At 43.5% G+C, this 14,536-nt stretch overlaps 1 protein-coding gene across 3 annotated transcripts in view; it reads left to right on the forward strand.

Annotated features, from left to right (window-relative positions):
- Positions 1-1,427: 1,427 nt before the first annotated feature.
- Positions 1,428-14,536, forward strand: part of EEIG2 (EEIG family member 2) — a 54,890-nt gene continuing 41,781 nt past the window's right edge. For 2 of the 3 annotated variants that reach the window (XM_089686624.1, XM_089686626.1), the window contains exon 1: positions 1,428-3,565. In XM_089686624.1, coding sequence (XP_089542750.1) covers positions 3,417-3,565 — 149 coding nt within the window. In that variant the 5' untranslated portion in view covers positions 1,428-3,416. The remainder of the gene's footprint in view (positions 3,566-14,536) is intronic. The other variant, XM_089686625.1, reaches the window with a different exon arrangement.

Raw genomic sequence — 14,536 nt, forward strand, 5'->3', positions numbered from 1 at the left:
ACCCAGACATGTCCATCAGATTACCAGAGAAATGTGATTCGTCACTCCAGAGAACACATCTCCACTGCTCTAGAGTCCAGTGGCGGCGTGCTTTACACCACTGACACTTTGCATTGCACTTGGTGAGGTAAGGCTTGGATGCAGCTGCTCGGCCATGGAAACCCATTCTATGAAGCTCTCTACACACTGTTGTTGTGCTAATCTGAAGGCCACATGAAGTTTGGATGTCTTTAGCTATTGATTTTGCAGACAGTTGGCGACTTCTGCGTACTGTGTGCTTCAGCATTCGCTGACCCCGCTCTGTCATTTTTCGTGGCTGTTGTTCCCAGTTGCTTCCACTTTGTTATAATACCACTAAGGGCTCATTCACACTTGGCTGTTTTACCAACGCTTGCCAAACGTCCCTATAGCGTTTGGCAAGCGTTGGTCCGGCGTTTGCGGAGCGTTTTTTAACGCTCAGCAAACGCTCCACAAACGTCGCATGCGCGGTTTAGCGGTGGTTGCTAGGCGTTTTCCGAGCATTAATAACGACCCACAAATGCCTATAATGCAGTTTGAGTGGTGTTACTGCTCCGCAAACGCCCTGCAACCGCGTCACAACCACGGAGCGGCACCATAGACGAGAATAGGAGGCTTCAAAGCCTCCTGACTCGACCAGAGGCGTCCGTTTTGCCGCGACGCGACGCAAACACTCCCGTTAGAACAGCACCATGTGCTGTAATGTGCAGAATTGGCAGAGGCGTTTGGGAAGCAGTAAAAACGCTTCCCAAACGCCTCTCTGCCGCCTGCACACAACGCTAGTGTGAACGTAGCCTAACAGGTGACTGTGGAATATTTAGTAGCAAGGAAATTTTACAGATGGACATATTGCACAGGTGGCAACTTATCACGGTACCATCCTTGAATTCACTGAGCTCCTGAGAGTGACCTATTCTTCCACAGATGTTTGCAGAAGCAATCTGCATGTCTAGGTGATGATTTTCTACACCTGAGGCCATGGAGGTGATTGGAACACCTGAGTCCAATGATTTGGAGGGCTGGCCCAATACTTTTGGCTATATAGTGTATGTAGGGTTGCAACCTCATCCCTTTAAACCCGAACACATATTATTACAGAGGGTCTGTGACTGATTAAGGTGGTATTCAACTCACTTAGTGCCTTATCTGCATTATATTAGCCTCAGAACCTGTATAATTATCATGTGTTCGGTTTAAAAGGGATAAGGTGGCAACCCTTAGGTGAACTCAAGCCACCGAGTTCTAGGAAAGGAACTCCGAAGTTCCGCATACAGTACCAGGTTATCTCACTAGATGTCACTGTACAACACGTGTGCTTATGACTTCATACGCCTGCAATACCAGAGCTTCCCAGCAGGTGGCAGCACTAAGACAACACAAATGACACACAGACAGGTACGGAAGCCTGGAGGGGACTGAAAGCATAGACAGCGATCCGGGCGGGACGCAGAGGAAGCGTTCGCTTCACACCGGGGAGCAGCTTGGACTTGGGCTGGAAATATTGGAGCAGCACCTTAGAGACTACCGAGGGACCAACCTACAGGAGTCCAGGGGACGGAGAGCTCCGGAAAAATAGCTCCAGGACGGTATAAACATATCCAGGACTGAGCAGGAACCCTCGGAGCACATCTGTGGACTGCTGGAGGAGCATTGTGATAAATGGGGTGAGGGGGAGACACAGGGGCACATAGGTATCCAATACACCCAGACGTCCCAGATATACAGATCTCATATACCTACAGAGCTGACAGATACAGATCTCATATACCTACAGATCTGACATATACAGATCTCATATACCTACAGAGCTGACAGATACAGATCTCATATACCGCCAGATCTGACATATACAGATCTCATATACCTACAGAGCTGACATATACAGATCTCATATACCGCCAGATCTAACATATACAGATCTCATATACCTACAGAGCTGACAGATACAGATCTGATATACCTACAGAGCTTACATATACAGATCTCCTACACCCAGATATCCTATATATACAGATCTCCTACACCTAGATATCCCATATATACAGATCTCCTACACCCAGATATCTCATATATACAGATCTCCTACACCCAGATATCCCGTATATACAGATCTCCTACACCCAGATATCCCGTATATACAGATCTCCTACACCCAGATATCCCGTATATACAGATCTCCTACACCCAGATATCCCGTATATACAGATCTCCTACACCCAGATATCCCGTATATACAGATCTCCTACACCCAGATATCCCGTATATACAGATCTCCTACACCCAGATATCCCGTATATACAGATCTCCTACACCCAGATATCCCGTATATACAGATCTCCTACACCCAGATATCCCGTATATACAGATCTCCTACACCCAGATATCCCGTATATACAGATCTCCTACACCCAGATATCCCGTATATACAGATCTCCTACACCCAGATATCCCGTATATACAGATCTCCTACACCCAGATATCCCGTATATACAGATCTCCTACACCCAGATATCCCGTATATACAGATCTCCTACACCCAGATATCCCGTATATACAGATCTCCTACACCCAGATATCCCGTATATACAGATCTCCTACACCCAGATATCCCGTATATACAGATCTCCTACACACAAATGTCTGACAGATCTCACAAACTGTGCAGTGGGGAGCTAGGGGGCATGGACACTGACATAACTGCATACTGACACTGCCGTACTGATGGCATCTGTTTGGCAGCACTGATTGATGTGGATAATACAATTAGATGGAGATCCATTGCAGAAAACAGAGCATTGCTGATCACTGACATCTCCTATGTAAAGTGGATGGACATGGTGTATACATATGTCAACCAGGTGACTAGGTAATACCAATGTGATGGGATGATATCCTCATAGACGTACACTATAGGGAGTAGGCAGTGTATGTGGTTTGGTTTGAACCTGTATCAATATATATATCTGATGACTTTATACCCACGTCTAGTGACCGTTGCCTTGATATAACACATGAGGATTTCTGATGTTGAAACTTAAATTGGAGAAGAGAAGAACATGACCTCGGAGTCTGCCTCCTCAGCATTCAGGAGCTCCAGTTAAAGGAAGTGGACACTGGAAGGAAGGTGATTGCAGCACAGAGCTGAGGATGATCATAGTCTTCCAGGAAGAGTAGAAGCAGCCAATGATTGAAGAATCTCACTGACATCAAGCTGCTTCGTGGAATAAAACGGTTTTTATAGATTTCTGGGAGTGGACTGCAGAAATAATACTGTATATAAGTTCAGGTGTTGTCTCCAGAGGGCCAAATCTCGTTATTGCTATTAGATCATTGTTTCTGCTCTCCTCTGTTACTCTGCCGCATCATCCCATCAACATCTCGCCTCCTCATTCCAGTTTATGGCTTTCATGATGATGAAAAAGAAGAAATTTAAGTTTCGGGTGGATTTTGAGTTGGATGATCTGTCTTCTGTTCCTTTCGTTAATGGGATCTTGTTCTGCAAAATTCGACTTCTGGATGGAGGCAGCTTCAGTGTGGAATCAAGCAGGTGAGATGATAGAAGTATTACTGATGGTTGACTGTGTACTGAGTGCTGCAATAATAACAACCTGCTGCCTGTATAAAATAATGATACTTTTCTCAGACCTAGTAAGGTCAAGTTTAGATATGCAGCAGTTTTTACTGCCTTCTGAAAAGTGATCTGCATTGGATCCTGCCATCTCCTGAATGCCTTTTTTTTCAGTTTTTGGCAAACCTAGTGCTACACGAGTCCCACATGCAAGAGGATGTTCAAATAATGGCTGATGCATTTCGAGGGGAGATACCCACTTCCTCAGAGCCTGTAAGGAACAGGCTCTGAGGAAGAGGGGCTCTCTCCTCGAAACGTGACAAAAATTATTTGAATATACTCTTGCAAGTGGGACTCGCCTAGCACTATAGACTATGAACTCATGTCAGACATGATATACCTGTGTTCATTCGACATTTGTAAATATACATATGCTATTTTTTTTATTAATAAAGTCATTATTGAGGTAATGCACTAGGTTGGTGCACCCCTTTCTTTTTATTGTTTTATAGTGCTTTCTTGGGCTACCCCAGCCCATTGGGGGCTGCACTGCCCTACCTAATGGTCTATAAAGAAGCATGAAAATTCATCCACATATGCTACATTCAGTCCACTGTACGCAGGAAGTTTTTTCTTTTTCGTATTTCCTCCCAGATCTGGACCAGGGCATCACTGAGCTCCTGGACAGTCTGAGGTGCAACCTGGCAGCGTCGGTTGGACCGAAAAATGATATCCCAGAGGTGTTCTATTGGATTTAGGTCAGGCGAGCATGGGGGCCATTCAGTGGTATCAATTCCTTCATCCACCAGGAACTACCTGCATACTCTCACCAGATGAGGCCAGGCATTGTTGTGCACCAGGAGGAACTCAGAACCCACTGCACCAGCATAGTCTCTGACAGTGGGTCCAAGGATTTCATTCTGATACCTAATGGCAGTCAGGGTGCCATTGTTGTCTAGTCTGTAGAGTTCTGTGCGTCCCTCTATGGAGATGCCTCCCCAGACCATCACTGACCCACCACCAAAATGGTCATGCTGAATGATGTTACAGGCAGCATAACATTCTCCATGGCTTCTCCAGACCCTTTCACATCTGTCACGTGCTCAGGGTAAACCTGCCCTCATCTGTGAAAAGCACAGGGCGCCAGTGGCGGACCTTCTGATGTTCAGTGGAAAATGCCAATTAAGCTCTATGGTGCCGGTCAGTGAGCACAGGGCCCACTAGAGGACACTGGGCCCTCCGGCCACCCTCATGAAGTCTGTTTCTGATTGTTTGGTCAAAGACATTCACACCAGTACATTCACCCCAGTGGCCTGCTGGAGGTCATTTTGTGGGGCTCTGGCAGTGCTCATTCTGTTCCTCCTTGCACAAAGGAGCAGATACCGGTCCTGCTGATGGGTTAAGGACTTCCTACGGCCCTATCCAGCTCTCCTCAAGTAACTGCCTGTCTCCTGGAATCTCCTCCATGCTCTTGTGGCTGTGCTGGGAGGCGTAGCAAATTTTCTTGCAATGGCGCGTATTGGTGTGCCATCTTGGAGGCGTTGGACTGTGCTGTGCTTAGTGAGTGGTCCCGCAGTCTTCAGGGACCTGTGATGTGTCACAGAGGACTGCAGGGGGGGCGAAGAACTTCTGCTGGGATTGCCTAGGCAATCCGAGTGGGAGCAGGTCCCTGTCAAGACTAGGTACCTGCTACCTGTCCTAAAAAATTGTATGCCAAACATGGTAGAGGAGAGGGGAGGAGTACTTAAAGCAGACCTTCCCCTTTTGGGTGAAATTCTGCTTCAAGGTATTATCACACCCAGTGGTGGCTGTCAGAATGCAGTAGCTTCAGTGGGAGATACATTCATCCACATTGTGTAGCATTGATGACCAGCTTAAGTTTCAGGGTAGTCACCTCATTGGCATTGATGTTGAACAGATGCTTTAGTGCCCTGTCACTACTGTGCACCTTGAGGGTCAGACAGTGGCAACCTTGGTGAAATTGTGTTTAGCTTGATAGATTTCCTGTAAGGAATCAGTCCGCCCAAAAGTAATGTTTTGGGTGTAGGAAGCGTGTTGTGGGCCAGGTCACCTGGGGCTCCAGCCTGATTTCAGAGGTATAGTTCCTTGCTCTGCTCCTTCAGAGTTTTGGTTGTCCCAGCTCCTGTTGCATTAACCGTAATATAAATCAGAATATCCAATAATCCTGTGAAGCTTTTTGCAGGTATACAGCCTTGGATATTCAAAGCAAGCAGGCAATCTTATCACTGAAGTTCCCTGAAACATATAAAAACAATGTTAAAGCCACCCTATCACTAGCTGAAAGAAGTCAGAGCAGCAGGACCCTGAAAATGGATATATTGAATACTTACCTTTTAATATTGACAGTTATTAACCCCCCTGCTACCTAACACTTCCAAGTGTTAAATTCCTGGTCTCACTCTGCTCATAGTGGTACCTCCTACCGTTATTTACGTCACAATAGGACAAAGCACTGATGTACAGGTCAGTGGCGGAACCACATTGTACAGTGAGGTACACACTATCCAACTCCTTTGGATAGTACTGGTGACCTTGATCTGCAAGAGAGTTGGCTTTAACACATTGCCCACCGGAACTGTAAGTATTCAACATATTGATTTGCAATACATGTTGACTGGATACCAGTCCTGAGAAAAATGTAGGGATTACCATTGGTGGCCTCCTTTTCTGAAATTACTGGTTGCCTGTAGGGATGAGCTCTGGCATGTTCAGAGAAGAGTCTGAACCCAACTGAGCTATCCCACCAGCAAGATGTCAAAGGCGACAGCCAATCTTAGGCGGTAGAGGCTGCAGGGTGGGGAATGCTTCTGTCTCCTATGACTGGCTGTCAAGAGGTGGGATAGCTCAGGCAGGTTCGGACTCGTGTCTGAACATGCCTGAGCTCATCACTGGTTGCCTGTTTGGCAACCGTTAGTATTTTTTGGCTCACAGACCAAAAACAAGGTTAGAGATCAGAAATTCTGACTTTGATGTACTCTTGTTCTGGGTCTGTGACTCAAGAGTATTCCAGTCTGGTAGCTAGCATTTTTGGAGAAAGGAGAGTAATTGTATTTGTAATTTTATACTAGGTGTATTTTTTTCTGGCATCTACCAAAACAGTTTTGGATGGGAAGACCATTTGTTTGGTTTCACCAAGCATATGATTGGGTTTGTGTCTCCAATTGATCTGTCTGCTGAGTGCTGACAGCACCCTTATATTTTTATCTACAGTATATGCACGCTGTCTGTTGTTGACAGCAGAACCTTAATGCAGGCCATAGATTGGCCGTTTATCGGCCGAATTGTCGGCCAATAAATGAAAAATCGGTCGAATTGTCGGGCAATAAACGAAAAATCGGTCGTTGCCGATGCTGCCACCAATGCTCACAAAAGAATGGGACAAGAAACCAGTTTGACAGAGACAGGGGAGCACACCATACAATGTGACAGCAATACAAATACATTATGTTTTTATTTGGATACAAATGGATATATTTGTTGCAACTGCAAGACTTTTCCATATAAAATATAATAGTGGAAGAAGAACGGAGCCGCCGTTCAGTGACACCTGTACATTCTTCTTCTTAACCCACTAACAGTGCGAAAATTGGCCTATTTTTTTTTTTTCGACCAGTCTATGGCCGGCATTACTTTGAAATGTATCATTTACGACTGCAGCTTTAGGAGTTTTGCAAACGCTTGGGGTTGGTGGATGCTTGCTGCCAGTTCTGTGGTTTTTTTATTCAGGTGGCTGAGAGTGAGTTAATCTGGTGGACAGGATTCTAGAGGATCCTGGATCTATGTGGAATCAGGCCCGGGAGAGTGAGGGTGGGCTCCGTGGCCACTGCTCCGTGAAGGATGTTACCTGGCTGAAGTATCAAGTGTTTAAAATAGGAAGCACCTGTTTTAGGAGGGTTCCTGTCTGTGAAGTAGAAGACCGAAGCAATGGGGTTGATTTAGGCCTTGTTCACATGAGGAAAGTGACTGCGGTAAAAAAAAACCTGGCATTTGCTTTGCGATAACGACTCCAACATTTGCCCCGAATGGGGCAGTTCAGACTAGACACATTGCAGTGCGGTGTTTTAACTCCGCATGTCATGCCCGGCAGGCATTACACCTGCCAGGTCAATGGGATCATGCTGCACCTACATGCCAGACATGGCTATAGCTATTGTGGAACTGTATTTCATTGTAAAATCCGATTTGAGATTGAAAGACAGGCATTTAGGGGATGGTGGTATCGCCTCCTGAACACCTGTAAACTGTCTCTAAACTGCAGTCTGAAAAGCAGTACACTGCAAATAGTTTTTTTTTAGCCTACTACAGAGAGTAAATTGAAGGCGTATTGAGGTGACTGACCTCGGGTGATACAGAGAGACTAAGCAAATCCTCCTACTTAAGTTGTACCTGTTTATCTTCTGTATTCTCTTCTCTGCATCTGTTCAAAGTACTAAATTTATGAAGATTGTCTGAGAGTTCAGAAAATAGGGGGTGGAGCACTGAAATTACGCTCTGCAGAGCTCTGAGAGCTGATTGGAGGGAAGAGACACACCTCCCTTCACACAGCACACAGGAACAGCGCTGAGGCTGTCAATCTGCTGGAGGTCCCTTCCCTGTCAGGAAAACTTGCCAGAAGAGATTCATGCTGATGGGAGAAGCAGCAGACAGAAAGGACACTTAGTGCTCTTAACAGAGACAATTTATAGAAGGATTTGCTTTGTTCATATTTCATGACTGAGGTTTACACCAATTTTAAACAATCCAGTTACTTTTTAAGAAAAAATCCATTATTTTTCTCTTGCTTTTCTTGATTGAATAATTGAATATTAAAGTGAACATGATCACTCTATTTACTAACATTCATTTTATTAAGAGCAGCCTTTACTTCTTTATTAAATCAGCCCCAACGTGTGGCAAGGGCTGGCCAATTGGCCATTGTAGAGGAGTCATGGAAATCCCATTTATGGTCAGTGCACTAACATACTTGCATCTTGTCCCCATCACTGCCAACCGAGACATGCAGAGAATAATGTATTAAAGGTCCAGGCAGTAGTAATTTGTGTACATTTTAATATAGCCCCTGTCTTTTTTTTTTTTTAGTTCTCATGAGCATACCATACATTTTTCCGGAAGCTGTACACACCTGTGTTATTTGATACTTGATGTACTGATGCAGCAAGTTCTACTTTAACTATAAAAACAATTGCATCCCTAGATGTCTGTTGGCTGCATAATATACAAATGTGACAGTGTAATATGAAAAAATATTTTTAAGGTTTATTTCAATAAATACAAAGTTCTTGAAATATTCTGCAAACCTGTATGAAAACATTTTTCCATTTGCGTGGATCCTAGAATGTTTGAAGAACTTTTTTTATTTTGGTGAAACTTATTAAATAGTGAGTGTGAGCAATAGACACCTGAGGATTTAATCCTTTCTAAAAAAATTTAACAGCACATTTCTTGTTTTTTGACCATGGATTGGCTCAGCTGAATGCTTATCAACACATCTGAAAGCACCTTCATAACAATAAATGCAGGACAGGCTTATGGAAGTTTAAAAAATATCTGATTTCAGTAATCAGGGAGGTGATTCATGTGCCCTGGCAGAATCTAAGTACGGTTATTTCACCATTACTCACTGCTGCTTTGTAAACAAAAACATCTGAAAAATTGTCATGGATAAATGAATACATTTTTCAAATCTAATGTCATTTATTGAGTATTTTAAGCAGTGTGGATCACTGTTAGACTCTAATGTGAATTAAATAGTGTGTCCAAGAATCCGAAGGCTTCACGCACATGGGGCATTTTAATAACACTGGTAACGTTAGCTGTGTAAAGTCACGTTAAAAACTTGAGTTTTTCAGCGTTTTTTTTTTTAGAGTTTTTGTATTAGTGTTTAGCTGCGTTTTTTTTTTTTTTTTTTTAAATTTTGTTTTTGGTCAAAAAAAGTCCAAAAAGCTGGTTTGGCGCGCTTTACTGCGTTTTACAGCGTTTTTCAGCATTAGAGTGCTTTTACAGCTAAAAAAATCCTCTAGAAACCCATTAGTTTTTTGGATTTTTTTTTTTCCAGCCAAAGAACGTCCCTGCAAAAAAAAAGTTGATTACAGTCTAGGTGTGCATGGACACATAGGATAACATGCTAGGGAGTTTACTGGCTGAAGAAAAAAACAACATCAAAAGCCAAAAACAGCCGCTGTAAAAACGTCTAGTGTGCATGAGGACTAAAATTACATTCTTTGTCTTTTTAAGTTTAAATAGAACCAGGATCTGCAGTGGATTGCTTGTTCATCCATCACTTGATGATGGCTACTGCTTATGACTTGAAGCAGAACTAAATGCATGTTTATTTTTGCCCACAGACAGGCTCTTTATAGCAGAAGAGACATGCAATGTCTCTTCTGCAATAAAATGAGCATACCTGTCTGTTTGCAATTCTCTGCATAATGTAAATGGAGCCATGCATGCAAGGGTGGCTCTATAGGATGCTGCACAGGAAAAGAGCCACCCTGAAACAAGAAACCTGGGGCAGCGGTCATGGCACCAGCTTAACCTCTTCACGCCGGCCGAACGCAAATGTGCAGCCTCCCACATCTGGGCCTAGACGCTGAGCGGCCGCACATTTGCATTCTATTAAAAAAAGACGTGCTGAGAGCGCGTGCCCTGCACGCTCCCAGCACACATGTCCGGTACTCACGGAAAGGTCCCGGTCTCCTCTTTCGATCGGGACCTTTCCCGATCATGTGACCGCCATGACCCTAAAACCCCACCCTGCCCATCCCCCCTCCCGGCTTCTGAAACTCTTAAAGGGCTGGGAGGCACCGGCGTGAAGGGGTTAAACAGGAACATAGGCAAGGATGAAAAGATAAACTGACTGCATACTTTATAATTTATTAAATCCGCTGCTGAAAGTACTTAAAAATACTGAGGGTTTAATATAATTTTAAATACTGGAGAGGGTATCGGCATGACAGTCAGGTAACTAACATATTAAGAAATAGATCAGCAACGACCCTCTTTTTTGTCTTTTAAATGGTGGTTCAGATAATGAAAGGGGACCTTCTGTGTGGTCTCAGGATTGTACATATACAACTAGTGAAGAAGAAAACATTTTTTTTATTTCCACATTGAAATACAGAAGTGATGCATACTCTAAAAAATGTTTACATAAAATACAGTATTGGCTGTGGATTAGAGATTATATCACATAACTCCCAATCAATACAGAACTACTGTGGACCCCATGTTGGCACATTTCACACTTACCAAGTAGGGGATGGCAGGGCTAGTACATATGATTGTCCCACAGGTTGGCATGTGGAGCAGGAGCAAATCTTATGTCTCCTATAAAGCCCTCCTGCAAGGTCCACTCATATATGTGAATGAAGCTGGCCGTTTCTTACAAATGGAGGAAAGGACGTGCATGCACTTCATATTGGAACACACCCACAGGTGCCAGCATGCTGATGTCACCCATTGGAACCACCACTGCCACCTGCAATCATAGAAAAAAAAAGAGATTTGTGCATGTTCCATGGGAAAAGGGTGATACAGGATGGGCCCATGACAATGGGGAAAATCTGACCATAGTGTCCAAATTGGCAGTCAGGTGTTATTTCTGCGAGCCCATGGTGGATTGCCATAGGTCAAACACTTTAAAAAAAGGGCTGTGAATAATAAAAGGTAACTACTGAGCCCCCCCCCCACTAAGGAACCAAAACCCCACTGAGGAGGGGAGGATAGGGGCCATTGCAGCAGAGGGATGAATTGAACAATCTAGAACAGTCTTTTCTCACCCAACGTTTTGTGGAACCCTAAGATCCCTCAGAGTTTGCCGTAGGTTCCTTGACCAATGATTTCCTATGTTGCCCAAATAGGTCTGACACCAACACCACTCAGCAAAACCATTTACCTGGAATGGCAAAAGTGGAGCTGGTCCTCCCGGTTTCTTAGGGAATTAACCACTAAAACCAGTGTATATCTTCATTGTCTGTAAGGGTAATATTCTCACTGACCACCAATGTAAGTAGCATTCTCTCCACTGTATTAGGCTTTCTTTCTGCTGACCAAAGCACAGCGCAGAACAAGACTTTGTAAGTCATTAATGGGGAAAGATGAATTGCGAGGAAATCTGAGGTAATACAGGTGAATTAGTTCTTTTGACCGCCTGCCTTTTTGGGTACAGCTTCCAGAATTCAGTTCCTTTTGAATTTCCATTGAGATAGGAGTTGTCAAGTGCGTTCACTTAATATTCAACAAGTACCAAACTGGGTTGACTGATCCTTTACTTTAGCAAACATTGCAGGATAACAGAGCAACACAAAAGGTTGCTAGGAACAAAATAATGTGACAAGATGATTGAATTTGTATTCGGGGAACTATGCTAGAATAAAAAAAATCTGTTTTTCTTTCTGACTCACACAGGGAAGTGATGAGTCAAGGCAAAGGAAGTCCTATATGCTCTGCGTCTGCCTCATTCAATGTCTTATGTTTGTATTCATTAGTTACTAAGGGTAACCTGACCTGTCAAAACCACATCTGCAGCCAGCGTGTGCACACTGTCTGGGCTCGGAGTAATAAGGGACGAGGTGCTTCCCCCCCCCCGAATGTCCACTCATGAGTGTAGAACACAAGCAGGCTCGCTGACTCAGTATGACCATAAAATGAAGCTGGTATAAAGCAGGATTTTTCAAATACAAATTGTCTTCATGCTTAGTTATGTTTAAAAAAATATATAACTGTCAACTGCAGTTTAAGTGCCAAAAATGAAGCCCGCTACCATGAGTCAATAGACAGTGCTAACTAATGCTGGTGTCCAACTTGCTGGTTTCTTTCCAGGTATAGGGACTTTCTTACAGTGATAGTAAACTCCGCATTTTGATTTTTATCTACAGGTAAGCTTTTAATAAAACTTACCTGTAGGTTAAATGAATATCTTCTAATTGTGCATCGGTTAGGAAATATTTGCTTGATTGGCAGCCGGTGACGGCAGAAGGAACGGCATACCTGTGCCATTCCTTCAGAGCTGTGACCATGCCTCCCACGCACATGGCGGGAGTGATGTCGTCATGCCTCGGCCATTCAAGCGGCCGCAGCCCGTGAACACAGAAGTGAAAATGGAAGTCTCTGCAGCAGGGGTGGACTGACAACTCATGGGGCCCCTGGGCAATAGGGGATCATGGGGCCCCTGTGTCCTTGCCCAAACTCAAAAAAGCCTATGAAAAAGGTACCAGGGGCATCTCATGGGGCCCCCTACTGACCCCGGGCTCTTGGGCAGTGCCCGAGTTTCCAAATGGTCAGTCCGCCCCTGCTCTGCAGTGATGACAGCGCACCGCTGGAGGGCTTCATTTTAGGTTAGTCTTTCCTAATGTGCTAGTATGTAATACATACACATACTGCCTATACCTTGCAGGGACAAAGTTATTTATTTTTTCAATGTTTACTTCCGCTTTACCTGCTATTATTTTCAGTATCTGGCAGATATAATGTAACCTGTTTTAGTTTAAAACTCCAAGCAGAACTCCAGCCCATAGACGCTTGGTGAGGGTTTTAGGGCTCATGTACATGGGACATTTGGAAAACTCTTCTGAACGAAGGAAACTGACTGATGGAAAGCATAGGTTACAAAACGGTCATTTTAGACACGTTTGCATACCGCATTTATGTGCGTTTGCGTTTAGAAGCGTCTTTAAAAGATAATCTCAGGAGACCTCCCCAAATGCCCAGAATGCATTGAAAAATAGTAAAAAATTTACTATTTCAGACATTTTGAGAGGAATAGAGAGAGCAGAAGCAGAGAGATCAGTATGTGTTGAGATGACCTGTCTTTTCTGGTTGTATTCACAATGGATCCCATCATGAGCATAATGCAGTGCATTCTACCATTTTTTTCCTTCACGCGAAACCTGACTGCGCTGGTGTGCTAGGTCCATTTGAATACATGGAAAACACTTTGCATGCATTACTGATGATTGAAAAAAGGTTCTGACCAGCATCTGGACATGGAACAGGTAAAACGCTTCTACAAGCGTTTACAAGCGTTTGGCATTTGAAACGCTGATAAAATCTGCTCCTGAACGCAAGTTTGGTGCGTTAAAAAAAACGACTGTAAACTCAACTGCCTGTAAACCACTGTAAACAACTGTGTACATGGACACATAGGAAAACATTAGGGAGAGTTCAGGGGCTGCTGAAAAAAAAGCAGAACAGCTCCTGAACGTCAGTTTAGCAGCTGCAATGTACATGAGCCCTTATCCCTCATGCACACTGGACGTTTTGATAACGCTGGTAATGTTAGCTGTGTAAAGTCGCGTTTAAAATTTTTTAGTTTTTTAGCTCTTTTTAGCATTTTTGCATTGGCGCTTAGCGGCGTTTTGCTGCTTTTAGCATCGTTTTCACACGTTTTTCCGCGTTTGCGTTTTTTCAGCATTTTTCAACCAAAAAAAAATTTTCTGTAAAAAAAAAAAAAAAAAAAAAAAAAAAAAAAAAAAAGTCCAAAAATGCCAGTTTTGCGGTTTTTTTACTGTGTTTTGACGTGTTTTTCAGCGTTCAAGCGTTTTTACAGCTAAAAAAACTCCCATAGAAACCTACTAGTCCTGTTTTTTTTCCAGTCAAAAAATGCTGATTACAGTCAATGTGTACATGAACACATTGGATAACATGCTGGGGGGTTTACTAGCTGTAGAAAAAACCATCAAAAGCCAAAAACAGCCGCTGTAAAAACATCCAGTGTGCATGAGGACTTATTGTCATCTGTTTCCCTATAATTTTTGTCTGGGAGGAAATCTCTCCAATGAGGAGACAAAACCCATTTTAGTACAGTGAAAGATGAAATGTTTTGATCCTGTCCATGCTTTCCTTTCCAGGTGATCACCGCATCCTATATTTCTTTCAAGGGGCATTAGAACAATGGGAAGTAAATAAAAAATCTCCTTAATGTGGTTACAG

This window comes from Staurois parvus, unplaced genomic scaffold, assembly GCF_062004578.1.
Source record: "Staurois parvus isolate SC_StPar_1 unplaced genomic scaffold, SC_StPar_1.0 ptg000402l, whole genome shotgun sequence".
NCBI lineage: Eukaryota > Metazoa > Chordata > Amphibia > Anura > Ranidae > Staurois > Staurois parvus.